Genomic DNA, 21148 nt, shown 5'->3' with positions numbered 1-21148 from the left:
GCTGTCCCACCCTACACGGGAGAGCTAGCCCCAGTGACCCAGGCACTAAGGGGAGAGCTCTCCCCCTCTCAGGAGAGCAGGCCCCACCGGGTTTTTTGGGGGGGTGGGTAAAAAGGGCCAGTGAAAGAATACCCCGGCCCTGAGACCAGAGCCAATGAAATACACCCTGCCCCTAACCAACTCAAGAATTGAAATCCAGCTAATCCCAGAGCATGAAAACCAACCAATTCATGAGTACGAAACTAACCAATCTTTGAACATGAAATCCAACCAATCCCTGAGCTTGTCCCAAACTCAGGAATTGAGATCCTACCAAACCCACCCTGAAAATCTCCACTTTGGAAACCCTCACCCCCTAAGGCATCCTATATAAGCCCTGTACCTGACCGGTTTGGGGCTGCCCCTTTTCCACCCTGGCAGAAGCAGTCACTCTCCTAGATTCATCCCTCCCAATAAATCTCAAGTGAGGTTTGTTGTAAGGACAGAGTAGAGCAGAGATGTAACAACTTTCAAAGCAGAACTATAACAGCCCTCACAGAACTGCTACATTTCTGTGGGGAAACTCTCTTAGCAGATCAGAACTTGAACAACATTCACCAGAGCAGAGCAGAGCTGTGACACGGGCTGGGGAAACCCATCTCAATTCCTCGACTGACTCACAACACCAAAATCCATTTCTAAAACAACGGTCCCTATGCTTGCTGTCTCTGTGATCAAACTAGAGACTGTTGTTGGTGCCGGCCAGAAACTTATGGAGGCTGTCCTTATTGGTCGTGTAGGAGACATAACACATATTCAGGATGGCACGCTGCCTTTTATGAAGAGTGGGGAATCTTTTATATCCTAATTAAGGACCCACAGCACCCCAGATGGGAGACAGGGGTCATTGGTAGGTTTTACTATAGCATTTATCACAGCTGCCTATCAGGCACACTCAAAATACAAAGGGTGGCCGGGCGGTGGTGGCGCACGCCTTTAATCCCAGCACTCGGGAGGCAGAGGCAGGCGGATCTCTGTGAGTTCGAGGCCAGCCTGGGCTACCAAGTGAGTTCCAGGAAAGGCGCAAAGCTACACAGAGAAACCCTGTCTCGAAAAAACCAAAAAAAAAAAAAAAAAAAAAAAAAAAAAATACAAAGGGTGTACATCCCACTCTTGACCCCAGGTATGGACACAGTAGAAGAAGTGGTCCAAAGTTCCTTGAGGGCTCTTACATCCCCAATATCACCCCTTTTTGGTGATGTTGATCCCACTTCCCCGTTGTTGTGCCCAGATCGTAACCCCCAGAGAGACCACCAAGGACGAGCAAACCAGAATGCAAAAGCAAGGTTTATCTGTTACAAGTCATGACAGGGAACTCATCTCAAGCCATCTCAAGTGAGGCAGAGAAGAGTTACTCTTTCTTGAGGAAGTTAGTTTTTGTAGGCAAAACCCATAAAATTTCTTAGAGGGGAGGGGGTTAGTACAGGTCCATCCTTGATTGGTCCAGTTTTTCCCGGGCCTGGACTTTATCTTATTTTAGCTGGTCTGTTTGCCTTGTCAGGAGTTTTACAACTCCTCTCCGGGGTCTGGTCATGTTATCTCTGGAGAGGGGCATCTCGTGGTTAATTGGTTACCATCAGACATCCTGACTCTGTTCTTTTGAGTTCCTGGGGCTGGCGCCATCATTTCTGGGGACTTGAAACTGGACTGGGTCTATCTATATTGAGATATCTTTGTCTAAGGCCCCCTTTTTGAGACAATAGAGTGAGGGTCTTGTTGTGCCTAGGTCGCGTCCCCAAAGCCGCCACTGGAGACTTTAGGTACAGAAGGCAAAAGTAAGGTGTTTTCTAAGTTTACAAGCCTCCAGGGAGGCTCTTCCAAATCTCTCACTCATAGCAGGGAGGTTGGAAGGAGCGCTCCCCTTTCTTTATGAGGCTAGTTCTTAAAGGCACAGACCATATAATTTATTTTAACCCACCTCCCTTTTTAGTCTTTTGGTCGAATATCCTGACTGTTTTCCAAAGTCCCTATAGCAGATACAGCCACCTGGGGAAAAGGGGTCTTATCTACACCTCGGAATCCTGGTTTAAGCTTCTCTTTGTCTGTAGGGGAGAGAGTGGGGGTTTTACTGAGGTATCACACCGGTCATACCATCTCGTTTCAGACCTTAACCCCTGTGTGTCAGCCATTGAATAACACCCTGCCTGACCACTTTGGAGAGTACTGGTTGTGTGTCCCTCCGGGGTCAAACTCACAACCACCATTTGTGGCCTCAGCCATTGTCTTATTAGATTCTCTCACCTCACTGCTTGTTAATTGCGCTGAGCCAAAATTCACTGTCACCCCTTAGCTCTCTCACATCTCTCTTCACTATCACAGACTGCTTTAATGCCTCAGGAGCATACCTTGTGGACACCCTGGACTCCACAGACTGCAATAATTCCACAACCGTTAGTACTACCACCCAGCCCCTATGTCCAAACACTCACAATGCCTCAATTCTCTGTGGCGCTCAAGTTTATCGCTGCCTACCTGTTAGGTGGTCTGGGACTTGTGCTCTGGTGTTCCTTTTTCCTAAATTAGGCATGGTACCTCGTGAAGAACCCTTGCCAGTTCCCGTCACTAGGCTCATAGCGGCACGACATGACAAACAAGCAATTCGGTCGTACCCTCGGCAGCAGCCCTGGCCAGGGCTGGTGTCACCACTGGAACAGCAGGACTGACTGCCTCCCTACCTATTTACCACCGGCTTGCCTCGAAATGCCTCCAGGATTTCCAATGTGAGACTAAACTAAGCTTACCCTTCAGGGTCAAATAGACTTGCTGGTCACTGTAGCACTACAAAATCGGAGAGGATTAGACCCGCTAACAGCAGAGAGAGGTGGTCTTTGTCTCTTCCTCGGGGAGGAATGTTGTTCTATGTCAACCAGTCAGGTGTAGTGAAAGACAAGATCCAACAACTCCAGATGGATCTTCAAAAACAGAAACAGCTTGACACCTCTGGCCAGTGGATCACTGATAGTCAGATCTGGAACTGGATGCCACCCTTCTTATCCCCTCTTCTCTTCTTTTTCCTAGTCCTACTAATTGTCCCCTGCCTCATAAACTTCCTGTCTAGATTTCCTCAACAACAGACCCAAAGGATTTCTAACCAGACTTTTTTTTTTTTTCTTTCGAGACAGTGTTTCTCTGTGTAGCTTTGCGCCTTTCCTGGGACTCACTTGGTAGACCAGGCTGGCCTCGAACTCATAGAGATCCGCCTGCCTCTGCCTCCCAAGTGCTGGGATTAAAGGCGTGCGCCACCACTGCCCAGCTCTAATCAGACTTTTGAGCAGTTATGATTACAGGATTACCAGCCCCTAGCTAAGGAGCCAGAGACCTGCAGCACCTGATTACATCCTGACAACGAAGATCAGGATTGCCCCAAGAACCTCGATGTCCCCATTCAACAGGAAGTAGTTTAATGATAACACCACCCCTTCCAACCCCAACCTTTCCCTTCCAAGCTTGGCTTCTGACTACCAGGACACCTTTCCCTTCAGAGCTGTAACTCTTACACCTTCACCATGGAAGAGCTGGCTCCACCCCTCGCCTGAGGGGTGTGGCCTCAGCGGCCTGGACTGACCAACTCAGTTACCACCCATGCACACATCCAGAGCTCTGAATTGGCCCTCCCTAACATCTACCTCCTCGATGACCTACTTGCGAAGGGCCTGATCCTGTGGAACCACAGCCACAGCATCTCCGTGACTCAGGGCAACCGCAGGGTATCTGAGAGGAGTTCTGATGAGGGTCCAGGATTGACAGAGGCCTTGAGCCAGACCAACAACTCATTACACAATGAACATTCGCAAATAAAGCTGTTTGGACAGAAGGTATCCTGGGTGACACACCACAGCTTCCACACAGCAGCTCCCACAGCTACGAGGCGGGGAAGATGGAGGATGAAGTGGATTTCTGGTTGTTTTTTAGTTTTTGTTTTTTTTTTTTTTTTAATTTTCCTTTTGGGGGATGCTACAAGTGTGAATGGTGGAAACAGAGGAACTGGGAGGTGAGTGGGGTCAGGGTGCATGATGTGAAATCCCTAAAGAATCAATAAAAATTTATGTTAAAAAAAGAAAATGGAATAATTCTTACATTTGATTTTCTGAAAAAATTGTATAGTCTTTTTCTTATGTCATTTTCAGAGCAGGCAGGGACAAGACTCTACCTTCCCCAGGCCACTCCCCAACAGCTCCTGATGGTGGAAACTCACAGGGCTAGGATGCAATACAAAACCAGGATTTGTAAGTCCCAGCCTCAACTGTACACAGCAAAATCAGGAAGGATAGATTTGAAAGTGAAAGACAATAGCTTACTAATGGCCTGGGCCTGTTCATTTGGAAACACAGTGATTCCCAGCACACAGAACAATCCCCAAGGACACAGGAAGCGGCCAAAAGATCCCTGGAGATAATGGTGGCATTTTGGAGGGATTTCTAGTCCTTGGTACTTATCTAAAACTGTTCCAGAAATAAATTCGCTGTACAGCAGAGGAATATTAACTGATGACACAACAGAATCGAATATTTATTTAAATAAAATAGTTTTATTTATATTAAATTGCTTTAAAATGCCAGACATTCACTAGATGCTAAATAAATAGAACGGGTTGTTAGTCTAAGTCTCTGGTGATAAGAATGCAAGGTTCAGCTTGGGCTGGTTGGGAAGTAAATGGGGGCCTTAGTAGGACTTTCCTCCTCCATCTGCAATGCTTCATTCTGGTGCATGTCTTGGTTTGGGCAGTTAGCTCTCAGCAGGTATAAACTGTTCCTCTGGTTTCCAAAGTTCCCCTTGCTTCTCCAAATGCTGTGTGCCTGGAAACTTGTTTAAAGAAGCAGACTAGAGAACTGTATTTGTTTAGAATGTGCTTGGGAAGAAAATAAGGATTTTTTTTTAAAATTACAGAACAAGAAAGTTCTATTTCTTAAAATTCCAGCGATGAGATAAAAAATGGTGCAAACTGATCATCTGGTGGTGAAAATGAAATTGAGCAGAGGAAGAGAGAAGTTGGAGATAATGGTTGTATGATACCGGAGTAAGGGAGCAACATCTGGTTGTGGAGGGGGTGGGGCGCGGGGCACAAAGGAGCAAATGTGATAGCAGAGACACAACTTAGCTCTGACGGAGCTTTAGAGGTACAGCACTATATTAACCAACCCTCAAGTGCCATTCCTCTGCTGAAAAAAAAAGGGATGTATCTCATGCAAGGCACATCAAATTTAACTAGGAATGCTCTTTCTGGGGTACATAAGACAATGGGTACAGTTGATAGAGTCTTTGATTCATATATACTAATTTGCAGCTACAGGAGCTACGTTTTGAGTAAGCTGTTAACATTTCAAAAGTTAGCTTTGAAAGCTAGCTGCTAATTATGAACTATTTATAACGGACCCGAGCTGTTAACAGCTCCACAACTTTGCTGATCACCATTCATGTGCTGGAAACCTGTACAGTGTTAGCTAATCAGAGCTACTTTTAGAGGGTAGGGGAGAGCTATGATTTGGATAAAAGATGCAATTGGTAACTGCCAGAGCCAGGAGACAGAGGCTAATTTAGCTTTATACCCTTCCTCTGAGAACCTGACTAAACAGTGATGTGCTGGATAAATTAAAGTCTTCATAATTACATCCTCAGTCGGAAGAATACAATGCTCCTCCAAGGTAACACAAAAAGGCATCTGGAGGCTGAGACAAAGGCAGGCAGACTTCCAAAAAGAAAGCTTAAGTCTACTTCTGTTGCTAACACAGGGTGCCCGCTAAGAGATAAAGCCAAGATAAACCCATACAGACGCCTCTGATAAACTTGAGTCTTGAAACAACTACTCTTGAGCCGGCCACATAGAATCAATCCAGATGCCACCAGCAGCAGCAGAAGCCCATGCCCATCTCCACCTTATCCTTGAAGCGGGGACTCTCCTTGAGACGTGTCAATCACACACCAGGGCTTATATATGACTACGATCTGAAGCTGCCTGAATTGCTTGGTTTGGACTCTCAGTGGAGAATTTAGTCCCAAGAGATCTGGGGGATATCCCAGGTGGCAGGCAGAAGCCTTCAACATCTTTCTTAGGAAGAATATTCCCGGATCAAATCTTAAGGGAGATAAGAAGTTCACAGCAAAAATTCAGAAGACATACAAAAAATAAGACATCAAAAATTTAAAAAAAATAGTACATGGGAGCAGGGGAGCCGGAGAGATAGCTATGGTCAAGAACATTTGCTGTTCTTGCAGAGGACTTAGGTTCGAGTCCAGCACCCACATGGTGGCTCACAGCTGTCTGTGACTCCAGGGGCTCTGGAGCCCTCTTCCAGCTTCTGATGCACATGGTCCACGTACATGCATGCAGGCAAACATTCATATGATACAATAAAATAAATAAATCTTTTAAAAACGAAAAATCAATAAGTAAAAATAAACATTAAAAACAACAGATGAGAAAGAATCCAGATATTGAAATAATGAGATACAACACTTTAAAAACTATATAATAAATCTGAATGCCCCTCCAAGAAACACAGAGATATTGCCCCTCCACAGAAGCCAGGGACATACACAGTGACCCCAAAATGAAATCTTAGCTGTACTCACTGTTTAAACTGGAACTGCTCAGGATGGACATGTAAACATTGCACAAGCCCCATTTCCAAACTAGGCTTTAGAGAAACACGCACAGCATCCCAGGATGTTCACAGCACTAATGTTAATAGTAGAAAAGGAGAAACCCTGGACCTAAGCCTACCACTCCCCAATACGTAAGCAGATCAAGTATGATGTAGTCACTACACCATGCTGTCCTGCCGAAGAGCAGTGGAAGGGAAGGCGCCTCGCATGTGCATCAATGCAGACAAATTGCAATGTATTGTTGGACAGAGGTATAGCCAGCCATATGATACATGCAGTAGGAGACCATTTACATCGGAATAGACAGCATACATTTCTTAACATACAAAGTGGTAAAACAACAGGCAAACAAATTACAAAATTTAGGATAACGGTTATTTCTGGGAATGGGGGTAGTAAGAAATTCTAAGCAAGGCAGAGCAATGAGGGTTCTTCTTTTTAAGATGTGTATGCACATGTTTGTATATGTAGGAAATGTGTGTGTTGAGGCCAGAGTTCAACCTCAAGTGCTATTCCTTTGGCGCTGTCTACCTGGGTTTTTTGAGACAGGGTCTCTTCCTGACCTGGAATTTTCCAAGCAGGCGATGCTGGCTGGCCACTGAGCCCCAAGATCTGCCTATCTCTGGCTCTCCAGCACCAGCATTATAACCATGTGCCACCATGCCCACTTGAAAAAAAAAAATGAATCTGGGGCTCAAACTCTGGTCCTCATGTTTTCAAGGCAACACTCTGAGCCATCTCCCCAGCCCAGCTGAGGATTTTCTAAGGTGCCTGACAATATTATTTAAGTATCCATTTATGATACTCTTTTAAATGTATATTTTTACATGGGAGGCTGAGACCAGAGATTGCTTGAGCCTAAGAGTTTGAGGCCAACCTGAGCAACTTCAACAAAATATGTATCTTTGCATCCATGACATAGTTACAAAATCCACAAGTAAGTAAGGAGGCTCCTCATAGTTCTCCAGCTGTGGAACCAGCTGCTAGAGCTCTGTGTTGTTCACATTCTCAATGCCAGCTTCCTTGGCCATAGAATAAAAGAGACCCGTTTTGGACAGCAGGTCTTCCGGACTGCCGTACTCTACAATCTTCCCATTGTCGAGGACCATTATCCTGGAACAGGAGAAAGACAAGCTTTAGAGGGTGGTGTCTCAAAGCTCACCATCTGTAAGGACAGCCAGGACTGAGTGCAGTCAACTTCGGCAGTGAGCATGGGCTAGATGACTCCGTGTCTAAGCCTGGATGGAAGGGGCTCATGGAGTCATGGAGCAGAACGTGTGTGTGTGTGTGTGTGTGTGTGTGTGTGTGTGTGTGTGTGTGTGTTGCAAAGTGTGTGCGTGCTGTTGAAGGTGCTGGGTTAAAGGCGCTCCTTCCTCTCCAAACAATTACAAGTGCCTGAGCAGGAACGGCTGAGGCTGTGGTGGTTAGGACGGCCTGTGCCCACATCTGCCACATGTGCTCTTTGCATACTCCATCAACAGAGTTCACTATTTTATCCTGACCCCCGTTCGCTCCTATTAGCTTGATGTACGGTTTTGGCTGAATGTATTAAAACTGCAAGGCCTCAGGGCTCCGAACGACACTGTTAAGCCCCCTGCTGTGAAGTGCCTCTGGGCTTCCAGCTGACACTGTAACTGTTGCCCTGGACTAGGCTTTGTCCCCACACTAAATTGTCACTATCCACGATGGTGTGCAGCCTGTCTGCAATGGTCAATGGTGATGTCCACCCCCCCCCACACACACACACACACTTGTCACTGTCCACGATGGTGTGCAGCCTGTGGGCAATGGTGATGTCCACCCCCCCCACCACACACACACACACACTCACTTGTCACTGTCCATGATGGTGTGCAGCCTGTGGGCAATGGTGATGACCGTGCAGTCAGAGAACTCGTTGCGGATGGTCGTCTGAATAAGGTTGTCTGTCCCTAAATCCACCGCAGCTGTGGCCTCATCCAGGACCAGGATTTTGGATTTTCGCAGCACAGCCCTGCCCAGGCATAGGAGCTGCCTCTGTCCTATGCTGCAGCCAATAGAAGAAGTCACACGTAAGCCCGGACAACTGGGGGAAACCTGTGGCTAGGACTCAGTTTCATGACCCAGATTAGGTTTTCCAAACCTACCACTGGTCACTGTTAAAGCCAATGTTTTTTGAGCTTCCTCAGTTAGAAAACTTTTTTTTTTTTTTTTGGTTTTTCGAGACAGGGTTTCTCTGTGTAGCTTTGTGCCTTTCCTGGAGCTCACTTGGTAGCCCAGGCTGGCCTCGAACTCACAGAGATCCGCCTGGCTCTGCCTCCTGAGTGCTGGATTAAAGCGTGCGCCACCAACGCCCGGCCCTCAGTTAGAAAACTTATCAGAGAATCTTGATAAAAAGTTTGTTTCTGAGTCTCCCTTGACATGGATTGGAGAAGGGCCTAGAGTTGTACATTTTTAATAAACACTCCAGATAATGTTCATGCTGAAGCAAATTTTAAAAACATTGGCCCAGAAACAGTGCTTTGTATTTGGCCATTGAGACAGCGACAATTGCAACCAACGTGAATGCCCCGAGTTTACTACAGCAGTGTGCGGCCTGACGTTGCTGACACAGGGTGGCTTTGCAGAAGGATGCCCCCGTGCATTATCTGTGGCCTTAGCAAATGTATTCATTATTTTAATGTGTAATTCTAGTTTCAAGGCTAATTATTTGTTCAAGGCTTTCTGCCTTGATTAGAGACAAAGCCATCTAATGAGCCTGGTGTCTTGGTGTGAGATGCAGTGTATGTGGAATTCAAATATACTTGTAAAATGCAAATAGCTTTAATTTGGTAAAAGCCGATAATGAAAGCTGGACCTCTTACTTACATAAAGGAGCTTTGGGAAATGATGTGAAGGAAAAATTTGGGAATCTGCTAATTATTCTTCCCTGCTGTGGTCATTAGGGATTGTATTAAACAGGGGGTAGCTAGACTAATGTTCTGTAATTCTCTGTAAGAAAATTTCTGCAGGAGATGAGAAGTCACCCAAGACGAACTTCCAGTATTTGTAATGTAAGCTCAGGCACACCACAGAATTATTAACTTAGCTGGCAGCGGACTTCTGCCTAGGTCAGCTCTGCTTTACAGTCACAGGATCGCTCCAGCCTCACCTGCTCTCTTGTGCGCCTCTCCCAAAGGTCGGTCTCCACAGGTAGTGAAGCTGTTTGCTCCCTCCTAATCTACGTCAGTTCAGTTCCCTAAACCCGTCTGCAACACAGGTCTGAATCAAAGCACTACTAACCCCAGGGAAGTCAGTCCGCACAGACAAGGGAAGGGATGTCACCGTCACATCCTGTCACAATGTCTCACTGGCCATTTACTCCCCGTCGTTTCCTGTGCTCAGAGGCCCAGGGCTGTGTCTGTGTTGTTTGCCTCTGTGTCCCCGTGCCTGGCACACAGTAGGTGTTAATATGTATGTACTGACTGCATATTTGAATGATCTTTTACATCAGGCTAAACAGCAATTTGAGCCTTGCTGGCTCCTGTGTCTGTTGCCAAGGGAAAGCAAGGTGGATGACATTCACTACCAAACCATGTAAGTGCCCCCGTGGGTGAAGTCACCTTAGTCCTGGGTTCAAACTGAGGGACAGTCTGGACAGCAGGACTTAAGTTCCCTGGGTGACTTCCTCAGTCTAGTTAGAAACTGGGGCTCTCAGCAGGCTTCTCAAGTTGCAGCATGCACACAAGCCACGTGGGAACGTTGCTAAAATGTAGGTTCCGATTAGTAGGCATAGGGTCTGGGGCTCCGTGTTCATATGCAGCTCCTAGGTTCATCCAGAGCATCCAGCCCATTGTTTGAGCTACTGAGTTTCCCTTCCCGTGTTTACCTGCTATTGGTCTGTGTCCTGCCTTCCACTCCTGAGGAACCTGGGTCAGAGCTAAAACTGTCCACAAGCAGCAGGCTTTGTCTAAGGGCTGACATTCAGGATGGAAAGGGAAACCCCAAATGCTCAGAGGGAGAATGCCAGAACCCACACTAATGGACCAGAAGTGGTGTCAGGATATTAAAAATGTATTTTAAGGTAAGAAGTATAAACTCAGAGTCACTGTATCAGTTCCAGGTGTTTCCACAATGCTCAAGGGCTTTTCCAGCAGTACATCTCATCCACGCACCCTTTATATTGGTGGTTCTCAAACTGGAATGCCTTTCGTAGCCTGTGGGGATCTTCATGGCCCTATGTCCAGTCTATGCTTCATAACAGATAGACCAGACTCTGGCTGGACCAGGGAGCTGGCTATTGCTGTTGAAACTGTAAGACTCTGCGTTCGATGATTCTCCACAATACTGGCACTTGTAAGCTCACGTGATATAATGCCACATGAAGGGCACATTTAATAACAAAGGCTTTCAAGTGTTTCTAAGCACTTTTACAGCTGTTTTGTCATAGTTTTACACATTAGGAATTAGACCTATACAGTGTAAATCCCATAATGCCAGACCATAGCTAATATAGGAACACTGAAGAACAGTTCCCTCACATCCTCTCACTGCCTGTGGAAGAAGTAGGTTACAAGACATTACCTCAGATTGTCACCACCCTCTGTCACTTCATGGTACAACCCAAGTTGTAGGCCTTCTACAAAGGATTTGAGATGAGCCAATTCCAGGGCCTTCCAAATCTCCTCATCTGAGTATTTGTTGAAAGGGTCTAGATTCATCCTCAGACTCCCAGAGAACAGGATGGGGTCCTACAAGTCAAAGAATGGGGAGCTGTCAGCACTGACGTCAGCAAAGGACCCAGTCATCCTTTGTGGCCAGAAGTGCTCTGAGATGAACTCTAGGCAGGAGGCCTGTTCATGACTGAACTCCTCTGAAACCCCGGAAGCCCTGGACTATCTGCATCTAGGGAACTAAGCACAGGGGTAACAGGAATCCTTGGTTTGCACCTGCTCTGGTCCCTTCCGGGACCTTCCTGTAGACCTCCAGATTTGCTGCCGTATCTCTTTAGGAGATGAGGAGAATATCCCTTCCTGAAACAAGAACTCTTGGCTTAGAGATAGACTAGAAAGACAGAAGAAGAGACGGTGTAGTTGTCCGAGAAGATCTTACATTTTGAAGAGGACAAAGAAGAGAATATACCGAACCAAGGAAACATGGGGGCCGAAGAGAGGTCTCATGCTCAAGCATGAGGACTTGGGTTTGTATCCCCAGCATCCAATAGAAAGTTGAGTGTGTGGGCTCTAGAGATGGCTCAGCAGTTAAGAGTATTGACTGGGCTGGGCGGTGGTGGCACATACCTTTAATCCCAGCACTCAGAGGCAGAGCCAGGCAGATCTCTGTGAGTTCGAGGCCAGCCTGGTCTACAGAACAGGATCCAGGACAGGCACCAAAACTACACAGAGAAATCCTGTCTTGAAAAAAACAAAAACAACAAAAGAGCATTGGCTGCTCTTACAGAGTCCTGAGTTCAAATCCCAGCAACCACATGGTGGCTCACAACCATCTATAATGGGATCTAATGCCCTCTTCTTCTGGCCTGAAGTCAATAGAGTGCTCATATACATTAAATAAATAAATCTTAAAAAAAAAAAAAAAAAAAAAAAAAAAAAAAAGCTGAGTGTGGCATCCTGAGCCTATGTGCTGGAGGGAGAGAGGAACAGAGACTAGAGGATATCTGGAGTTACTGACCACTGGCCTAGCCAAAAACACTCATCTCCAGAGACTGGAGAGGTGGCTGTGGTTAAAACACTTGCTCCCTTGCAGAGGACCTGTGTGCGGTTCCCAGTGCCCACACGGCAGGCTCACAACTGCCCTTAACTGTCCAGAGGATCTGGCGCCCTCTTCTGGCCTCTGTGAGCAGCACACTTACATACATACACGCAGGCAAAATAGTCATAACACATAACATAAAAATAAAGACAACAACTAAAAATTCCAAAACATCCAGGTTCCATGAAAGACCCTGTCTCGATGGAGTGAGAGAGAGTGTTATCGAAGAGGGCATGTGACCGAAGAGGGATGGAGGGGGCATCTGATGACGCACATCGGTCAACATCAGACAAGCCTATCCTTCACAGACCCTTGGCCACAGTGCAGAGAGGAGCAATGGTTCTACACCTCCTGAGAGTGGAGAGGCCTCCAAGGCAATCCTTACTTTGGTAGGGTACATAGAGCAAGCCAAAGGGAGGTCTTTCTTGCTGATACAATAAATGTTCCGCTTGCTGGCAGAAAGCTGCAGCAAATTCCCTCCTCTATCTTTTAGTCACATCAAATGGGGAATATAAAGCTTAATGGCTTCAAGCTTCAGCAGCAAAATTGCTACCACTAATTACAAAGGTCTCAGCAAACCGTGATGGGCTCTGGAAGCGCCAAATAATCATCTGCTCTATTTGACTGCTGTGGCGTTGCTGCCACCTACTGGCCAATCACAGCAGCCACACGGTACGCACAAATTCCAGAGCTCTTCTAAAAGCAGTGTCCTGGGGAACCAGTCTGGAATCCCGGTGCGAAGGTGGGTCTTGGTAGTCAACTTGACAGGGTCTAGAACCATCTAGGAGACGGACCCCTGGGCATGTTTGCAAGGGATTCTCTAGACGGGGTTAAACTGAGACGGGAAGACACCTTCAACACCAGCCGCACCATTCCACGAGGTGGGGTCTTAAACTGAGGAGAAAGGGAACGCACAGCGGAGCGCCAGCACTCATCTCCACCTGGTGAGTGCCGACGCAGTGTACCAGGGTCCACTCACGCTGCCATCCTGCCCACCACGACGGACCACGCCCCTTCTCAAACCGAGCCCAAATCACCCTTCCTCCTGTAAGTCGCTTCTTGTCAGGTACAATGACAAGCAAAGTGACTAATATAATAGGACTGCCGGGTTGTGTGGTTAATTCACGTCAGTGCTTCTCTACCGTGTGTGCCCGAGTAAGTTCTGGGCTAACCTGGGGGATGATGGTCAGTTTTCCTCGAAGATCATGCAGTCCAATAGAAGCAATATCCACTCCATCAATGATGACCTGGCCACCTGCAGACTCTAAGATTCTGAAGAGGCAGTTTGTGAGGGACGACTTCCCAGCTCCGGTCCTGCCCACCACACCGATCTGTGAATAGAGTTCATTTACATCTAGTTCACATGCAGTCTTGGAGGAAAAAAATTAGCCTATATAGTCACAATGTGATAGTCACAGGTGATTAAAAAAAAAACTTATATCAAACATTTTAGTTTGGTTGAGAGAAAAAACCTTCCCAGATTTCAGAAAACAGGGCTCTCCCACTCCCTCCTCAGTGGCTGTGGGCTGAAAACATGACTGGTAGAAATGGAAGAGACCTCTCAGCTGTTATTACAATGAATCTTGGCAATTACACATTTATTCCTTTTTTAAAAATTTTTTTTTAGTTTAAAAAGTAAAGGGAAAGGGACCTTTGGGGTGACTCGGTAGGTAAAGGCATTTGCTGCTAAGTCAGATGACCTGAGTTCAATCCCTGGACCTGCATGATGGAGCAAGTTATCCGCTGCTCTTTACATATGGGCATGGGCATGCACACTCATAACATACATAAATAAAAATGTACTGATTTACATTTTATTACTTCTTTTGTTTTTTTGAAATATTATGTAATTACATCATTTCTCCTTTTCTTTCTTCCGTCCAAACCCTCCCATATACCATTTCCTGCTCTTTCTCAAATCCACTGCCTTTTTCATTAATTGTTACATGCATATGTATATAAATATACCTATGCATATGAATATATATATACATACATATATATACACACAGAGACACACATATATTCCTGAATATAACCTGCCCTGTCTGTATAATGTCACTCGTGTGTGTATTTTCCGATCTGACCATTTGGTACTGGAGGACCCTTTGGTGTGGTCTTCCCTGGGGATGACCACTTCTCCCATTCTCAGCCTTCCTCAGCGGCCTGTAGTTCAAAACCATGGAATACATCACAGATGTTTGTGTCCTCCTGCTCAGGGGCCATGCTAATCTCCTCTGTGCTGCTCCACGTTTAGTGTGTGTGCTGCTGAAGGGAGAACTTGGTTGTTTTGTTTTGTTTTTTTAGTAGAAAGAAGGAAAAGCTTGTCACCGATGAGGAACCTGGTCCTCGACCTCCTTGCCTAGATTGGTTGACTGGCAGATTGATTTCCTAGCTCAGACCCAAACCTCGGAGGACAGGACCTCCACAGCAGGGTGCTCGCTCCACTTCACAGACCAGAAGAAACACAAGGTCATTTCCTTCCCAGGGACACTATGATTCTCAACAGTTCCCCCCCAAGCCTGACGCTCCCCATCTCTTCCCTGAGTTCTTCGCACACAGGATCTCCTCACAGGGTGGGCTAGCAGGGAGGCAGGATCCAGCCCTCAGCTGTATTCCTTACATGTTCCCAGACTACAGTAAGTGTCCTAATCCTCTCTCTGCACCCAGATGATGGAGACCTTGTGTCCTCCTTCCGTACCTCACCACCAGAACTGTCTCCAGAACTTTATCACCCACCTTCTCGGTGCTCTTGATGTGGCAAGTGATCCCTCTCAAGACCAGATCCAGCTCAGGCCGATATCGGACTTGATAGTTGTTAAACTGGATCTCACCTTTGCTGGGCCAGTCTGCTGGAGGTCTCTTATCTGTCACCCAGGGCGCCTAGCAAGGCAAAAGGATGAGGAGTGATGGGTGTGGTAGTAACTCAGCCAACACTCCCCTGACAGCAGGGTAGCAGGCTCTTACTGAGTGAGCTGGGCTTTTCTCTTCCAGAGGCTTTCTAACTTTATTCAATAAAGAAATCCTATCCTACAAGGCGGCTCCATGGATTTCCAGAATGACACCACCATTTATTAAACCATCTCCTAGTCTGAAGCTTGAGGAAATTAAGTCCTTTGAGTTAGAGCAAGGGAGACTTAGACATGATGGGGCTGGAGAGATGGCTCAGAGGTTAAGAGCACTGGTTGCTCTTCCAGAGGTCCTGAGTTCAATTCCCAGCAACTACATGGTGGCTCACAACCATCTGTAATGAGATCTGATGCCCTCTTCTGGCATGCAGGTATACATGCAGATAGAACATTGTATGCATAGTAAATAATCTTAAAAAAAAAAGGGGGGGGGACATGATTAACCTACTCAAGATAGTTTTTAAAACCGAAGATGTCCTCTCAAAAGGATTTCATGGACCTCCTCCCGAGTTTCACAAATGCTCACCTCATTTTCCACATGTATGTATTCATTTATTCGCTCAACAGCCACAATGTTGGTCTCTGCTTCTGACGTCATTCTTACCAGCCAGTTCAGGGTTTGTGTGATCTATAGAAGAAAAGAAAATTATAACACACACACACACACACACACACACACACACACACACAAAAACAACAACAACAACAAAAACCAAAAACCTCAGGCTCAGAAACCAGCTCAATTAATTAGTTGTAGCACAAGGTTAATGGAGTGGTTACTTTCGATTCAGGACTGGTAGTATAAAAAGATAATTCTTATTTAAATCTTATTTTCTTAGCCAAGAAATAAGACCAGTGCACTGGCTGAATGGGTAAGAATTGGATGCTTAACTGTGTGGTGCTCACATGAAGGGCAACATGGACTTTGAATAGTTCAGGGCAAAGCTTCGGGTTGAAGAGGCTGGCTCTGGCGAAGTGGAACCAGAGCTCAGGTCTCCCGCCTGCAAACCTAATGCTATTTGTGAATTGTTGTATGTGGGACTCTACAAGTGGCGGATACCCTGAGAAGAGACTCAGGGCATTAACAGACTTTCAAAAAGGCTGCCTTCCCTCCCTGCCCTCACTCACTCTTAGCCATCAAGGTGGGGCAGCCATATGGACCCTTACCCTCCTTCATGCAAACAAACTCTGCGTGTCTCCCTGCTACCACACCAATGTATCCAACCACTAACAAAGACCTGTCACGGCGCAGGCCAGTACAGTTCAAGGATTACTTAGGTGGGAGCTTCCTTCAGGAAAGGAACCAGGAGTTTGCACACCTGCACAGGAGTTTTGTAGAGTGAGGGGAAGTCAGAGAGAGGAAGGTGAACCACATGTACCTGCCGATGTTTGACTATTGAATTTTAGTTCCCTCCAGTGTGTCCTGACTCTGCCTTGACTGTCCTGGAAGATAAAGGGAAACAGCACAAGGAACCAAGTGACTCTGGAGAACGACACTCTTTTGGGGTGCCCTATCATGAACCTCATCAATTCTAATGAAGACAGCCCTATGTAAAGCACACGATGGCCATGCAAACCTCTGGCACAGTAGTCGGAAAACCTGCACAGTGAGATGACCAAGTGTCCTGAACAGCTACTGTGGTGCTCGCACTGCTTAGGATGCTGGGAAATAATGACGTCAGCATGTATCCCCCAGTTGTGCTGGGGTGCTGCAGTGAGATTCATTTTATGTTTCTGTCACATTCCTTACTATAATTTGTTTTACTTGTTCTGTGAGGTAAGAAGAGCAAACTCAGAAGGTGGTTGTCCAAAGGATTTTCTGACTACCCCTACATTCTGGAGAAGAAATATATAATCTGTTGACTAGAACCAATGAAGAAGGCAAAATATAAGAAACCATTAAGTAGAAACATATAAAAATTGTCTTTTTAAGTCATAAGAACAGTAAGAGTTATGCCCATTTTGCCAGATGGCACTGGTGCCTACTTAAATGAGATAAGGATTGTATTTGTGTGCAAAGATGTGGAGCCAGGGTTTGAACTCAGTCTTCCTAGTCCTTTTGGATTGGACATGGACTCCTTAGTACACTTCAGACTCAGTTTAAAATTAATTGACTTGCTGGGCGGTGGTGGCTCAAACTTTTAGTCCAGCACTCAGAGGCAGGTAGATCTCTCAGTTCAAGGCCAGTCAGGTCTACAGAGTGATTTCCAAGTCAGCCAGGGCTACACAGAGAAACCTCATCTTAAAACAAAACAAAACAACAAAAGATTAATTGACTTAGTCAAGTCTTCAGACTCACATTGAGGGCATTGGACAGAACGAAGCCCACAGTGTCCCCAGTTAAGGAATTTTTATAAATAACCAGAAGCAAGGCTGAACAGAAGACAATCAAGTTTCCAACCAGCTCCAGACGAACTGCAAGCCATCTGCAGGGCAACAGGACCAGAAAGAGAGATGTCATTAGTTTCTACTCCCTCATCTGAACAAGGGACTTGGGAGCCTGTAAAACATTCTTAGAGGGCTTGAGCTGGTACACTGTGCTCTTAGGAGCTACCTCAATTTGATTTAGAAATACTTAAATTCTTAATAACTCATTAAATTGATTTTTTGAGGGAAATGAGTAACATTTTAAAGGTTCTAGAAGAGTTTTCTAAACTAAAGGAATCCTACAATGCAATATTTCCCAAAGTCCCAAGTTATAAAAATTACATAGGGTAAGTGCTGAAAATATAATATACAAATTAATCTCAAACATTCTTAGGCATTTTGGAGGAGATTTTGATATAAGGACCACATATGAGTTGTGTTTACATTTCTTTGAGACAGGGTCTCACTATGCAGTCTTTGGCTGGCCTGGAGCTTGCTGTATAGACCAGGTTGGCCTCTAAGAGATCTGCTTGCCTCTGCTGGGGTTAAAGTCATGTGCCAGCAGGCTGGCAAGCAGCTGCATTTTAAATGACTGGTGATTTCTTCTGAAACCATAAGGAAGCACTGGCGTGTGAATCCACCCGGAGAGCTGAGACCCTGGCACCACTGCACTGTCGTAATATTGCTTTGCAGTGGAGAAAAATTGGGAGTAGAAACCAGGTAGGTGTGAATCGGTTACAGGGAGATGAACTGGGCTGTGTGGGGGAACAAGGAATATATAGTTTAACATCATAATTTTCTCAGGCTGGAGAGATGACTCAGCAGTTAAGAGCACTGGCTGCTCTTCCAGAATTGAATTGTGAGTTCAATTCCCAGCACCCACATGGCTCACAACCATCCATAATGAGATCAGGTGCCCTCTTCTGGTGTGCAGGCATACATACAGGCAGAACACTGTACATAATAAATAAATAAATCTTTAGAAAAAAGTTAACTTTCTCAAATAAAATATATTTAATTAAATTTGTATCAATAATTCTAGCAGATATTACAGTAAGAACCCAATGGTTTTACTCATAAGCCTTTCCTTCTTGGAAAGTCTCTAAGAATTTAAACCAGTGTTCCAAATTACTGATCACCACTAGCCTGCCCTTAACATCTCAAGGTATTCTGAAAGCCACTGAAGAATTTCCGCTCCCCAAAATCTTTCTCTTTTAATGACATACCTAACTGCTTGCCATGGTCTACTGATTCCTAGTCTACTCTGCTGTGGAATATTCCTTTACACTATGTGAAGATATGCCACTGTGGTTGGTTTAACAAATAAGCTGACTGGCCAATATGAACATGATAAAGTTAGACGGGAGAGCCAAACTGAGAATGATGGGGAGGAGAGGGGTGGAGTCAGGGGAATCTTGAAAGATGCTAGTCAGCTGCTGAGCAAGCAGGATGTGTAAAAAATGAGGCAACAAGCCACGAGCCACATGGCAAAGCATAAATAGAAATATGGGTTAATTTAAGTGTAAGAGTTAGCTAGTAATAAGACTGAGCTATCAGCCAAGCATTTACTATTAATATAAGCCTCTGTGTGGTAATTTGGAAGTGGCTCCCAGTATGGGAAAGTTCCACCTACATTACTCAGGTGACCTTTTCATTTCTTGTCATCTATGTTTTTACTTAAAAATTCCTAACTCTCCTTACTCCTACCTCTGCTTCTTCTGTCACCCTAAAAAGAATACCATGCCTATGGAGAATCTCATCTCAAGTCTCATGAAACCAAACAGATATTGTTCAATTTACCTAGCATGTGTATGCTACTTGAGTTTCCAAATATTCACAAATGTCACATAACTTTCACCATAACTGTAAGACACATTGTATTCTAACCATTGAAAAAGAAAAACATTGATATTTTTCTTACAGAGGCCAAGTTTGGTCAATGGAAACTTGGGATGGTGAACCTGTCTCCAACTCCAAAGCCCATACTCTCTTCTTTCTACTTACACAGCATGACAGGTGTGTGTGTGTGTGTGGTCAGAATGACTTTTATACCACTGGCTATGCCTGCCCTCCCATGCCAAATGTCAAACACGCAGAACCCTGAAACATAACTTTGAGTAAATACTTAAGGGAGGCCTCACCTGTTGGCGGTAATCCAGGAAAAGACACATTTCTGGTTGGTATCAATCCGCCCCTCACTGCATGTTAGAAATCGCTGCTGGTGCTCAAAGGCACGGATAACAGGCAAGCCTGAAACTGTCTCACTGAAGTGAGAATAGATTGGGGATCTGGTGACAGAATCCAGCCGTCTCAGCTGGCGGGAAGTAGCCACATAAAACATCTGAACACAAAAACCAAGAGTCAGCTGGTCACACAGCCATCAAGCATACACCGTACTTCTTTTTTTTTTTTCTGTCCATGACCCAACATTTGCTACTTGATGTCTATGGCTCACATCCAAACAGGAAAGAGGCCCGGAGCACTGTGTCTGGCTAGAAGAATGATGAGGTGCAAGGAAGAGAACAGTAAGAAGACTATAGTGGTGGGGAACGGAGAAAGACGATTTGAGTTTCTAACCCTCAGGAGGAGCTTGGCAGTCAGGCCCATCTCTCTCCTTAGACCATCATATGTTACCCAAATGGAAGTTTCTGTACTGGCTAGAGAAATGGTCACCAAGATGATTTTGTAAAAGATGCTGGGACCCAATGAGTATATAATGTAGGGAAGAGATGGCTCAGTAGTTAAGAAAACTTGTCGCTTTTTGCAGAGGTCCTGGGTTCGGTTCCTAGCACCCACATGGTGTTTCACAACCATCTGTAACTCCAGTTCTGTGGGCACCAGACATGCAGCTGGTGCACATGCATACAATTCAGGAAAAACATGCATCCACATAAAATAAGATAAATAGAACTCTTAAAAATAGTAGAGAGTGCTGAAGTTTGAATTAAAATCGAGATTGACCTCTGGAGTGACCAAAACTGTGCCTCCATGGTGTGCTGGTAAAGATAGTCCCGAAGGTATGCAGAATGTTGAGGGTGTAAGAACCGGACTGGTTGTAAGAGAATGTAGGTAAATCAGGATGACAGGCATGGTGAACAGGTTCATGGTGCTAATGGAAGCTGCAAGAACTTGCTGAAGTGTAAGGAAAAGCAGAGCATTTGAGAATCAGTGCAAAATACTATGTCTCCGAGTTTCTTCACATAACCCCGCCTTACTTGTTGATTTATTATGAAGAGTTAAAAGGCTGCTGTCGACATGGAAGTGTACCTGCAGAACTCTACCCAGGCACAAGAGGTTCTCTCTTACCACAGGTACAAGGCCATACAAGCATACTGCAGAGTTTCTCTAGGGCTATCACAAAGGCAACTGGGGGCTGTGAGAGGCTCAGCAGGTAAAGGCTCTTCTCAGGCAAACTTGACAGCCTGAGTCTGATCCCCAGAACTCACATAAAAAGAAGAAGAAAACTGACTCCTTCGGGCTGCCATCTGACTTCCACACAT

General features: G+C 45.5%; 1 protein-coding gene and 1 non-coding gene across 2 annotated transcripts in view; both read right to left on the bottom strand.

The window, feature by feature from the left end:
* Nucleotides 1-6855: 6855 nt before the first annotated feature.
* The window catches only part of Abcc2 (ATP binding cassette subfamily C member 2), a 61455-nt gene continuing 47162 nt past the window's right edge, over nucleotides 6856-21148 (bottom strand). Inside the window, exons 25-32 of the mRNA XM_028888828.2 lie at nucleotides 19790-19989; nucleotides 17581-17707; nucleotides 15808-15909; nucleotides 15112-15255; nucleotides 13545-13703; nucleotides 11185-11351; nucleotides 8474-8668; nucleotides 6856-7755 (exon numbers count right to left, since the gene is read on the bottom strand). Of these exons, the coding sequence (XP_028744661.1) occupies nucleotides 7626-7755; nucleotides 8474-8668; nucleotides 11185-11351; nucleotides 13545-13703; nucleotides 15112-15255; nucleotides 15808-15909; nucleotides 17581-17707; nucleotides 19790-19989 (1224 nt within the window). The 3' untranslated portion in view covers nucleotides 6856-7625. The remainder of the gene's footprint in view (nucleotides 7756-8473; nucleotides 8669-11184; nucleotides 11352-13544; nucleotides 13704-15111; nucleotides 15256-15807; nucleotides 15910-17580; nucleotides 17708-19789; nucleotides 19990-21148) is intronic.
* LOC114706459 lies at nucleotides 14548-14653 on the bottom strand. The gene has a single exon (XR_003736529.1). It is a non-coding gene; the product is annotated as a U6 spliceosomal RNA (small nuclear RNA).

Source organism: Peromyscus leucopus, chromosome 1 (assembly GCF_004664715.2).
Source record: "Peromyscus leucopus breed LL Stock chromosome 1, UCI_PerLeu_2.1, whole genome shotgun sequence".
Lineage (NCBI taxonomy): Eukaryota > Metazoa > Chordata > Mammalia > Rodentia > Cricetidae > Peromyscus > Peromyscus leucopus.
Note: the sequence above shows the minus strand (reverse complement) of the source record. Positions and strands in the feature narration are given on the sequence as shown.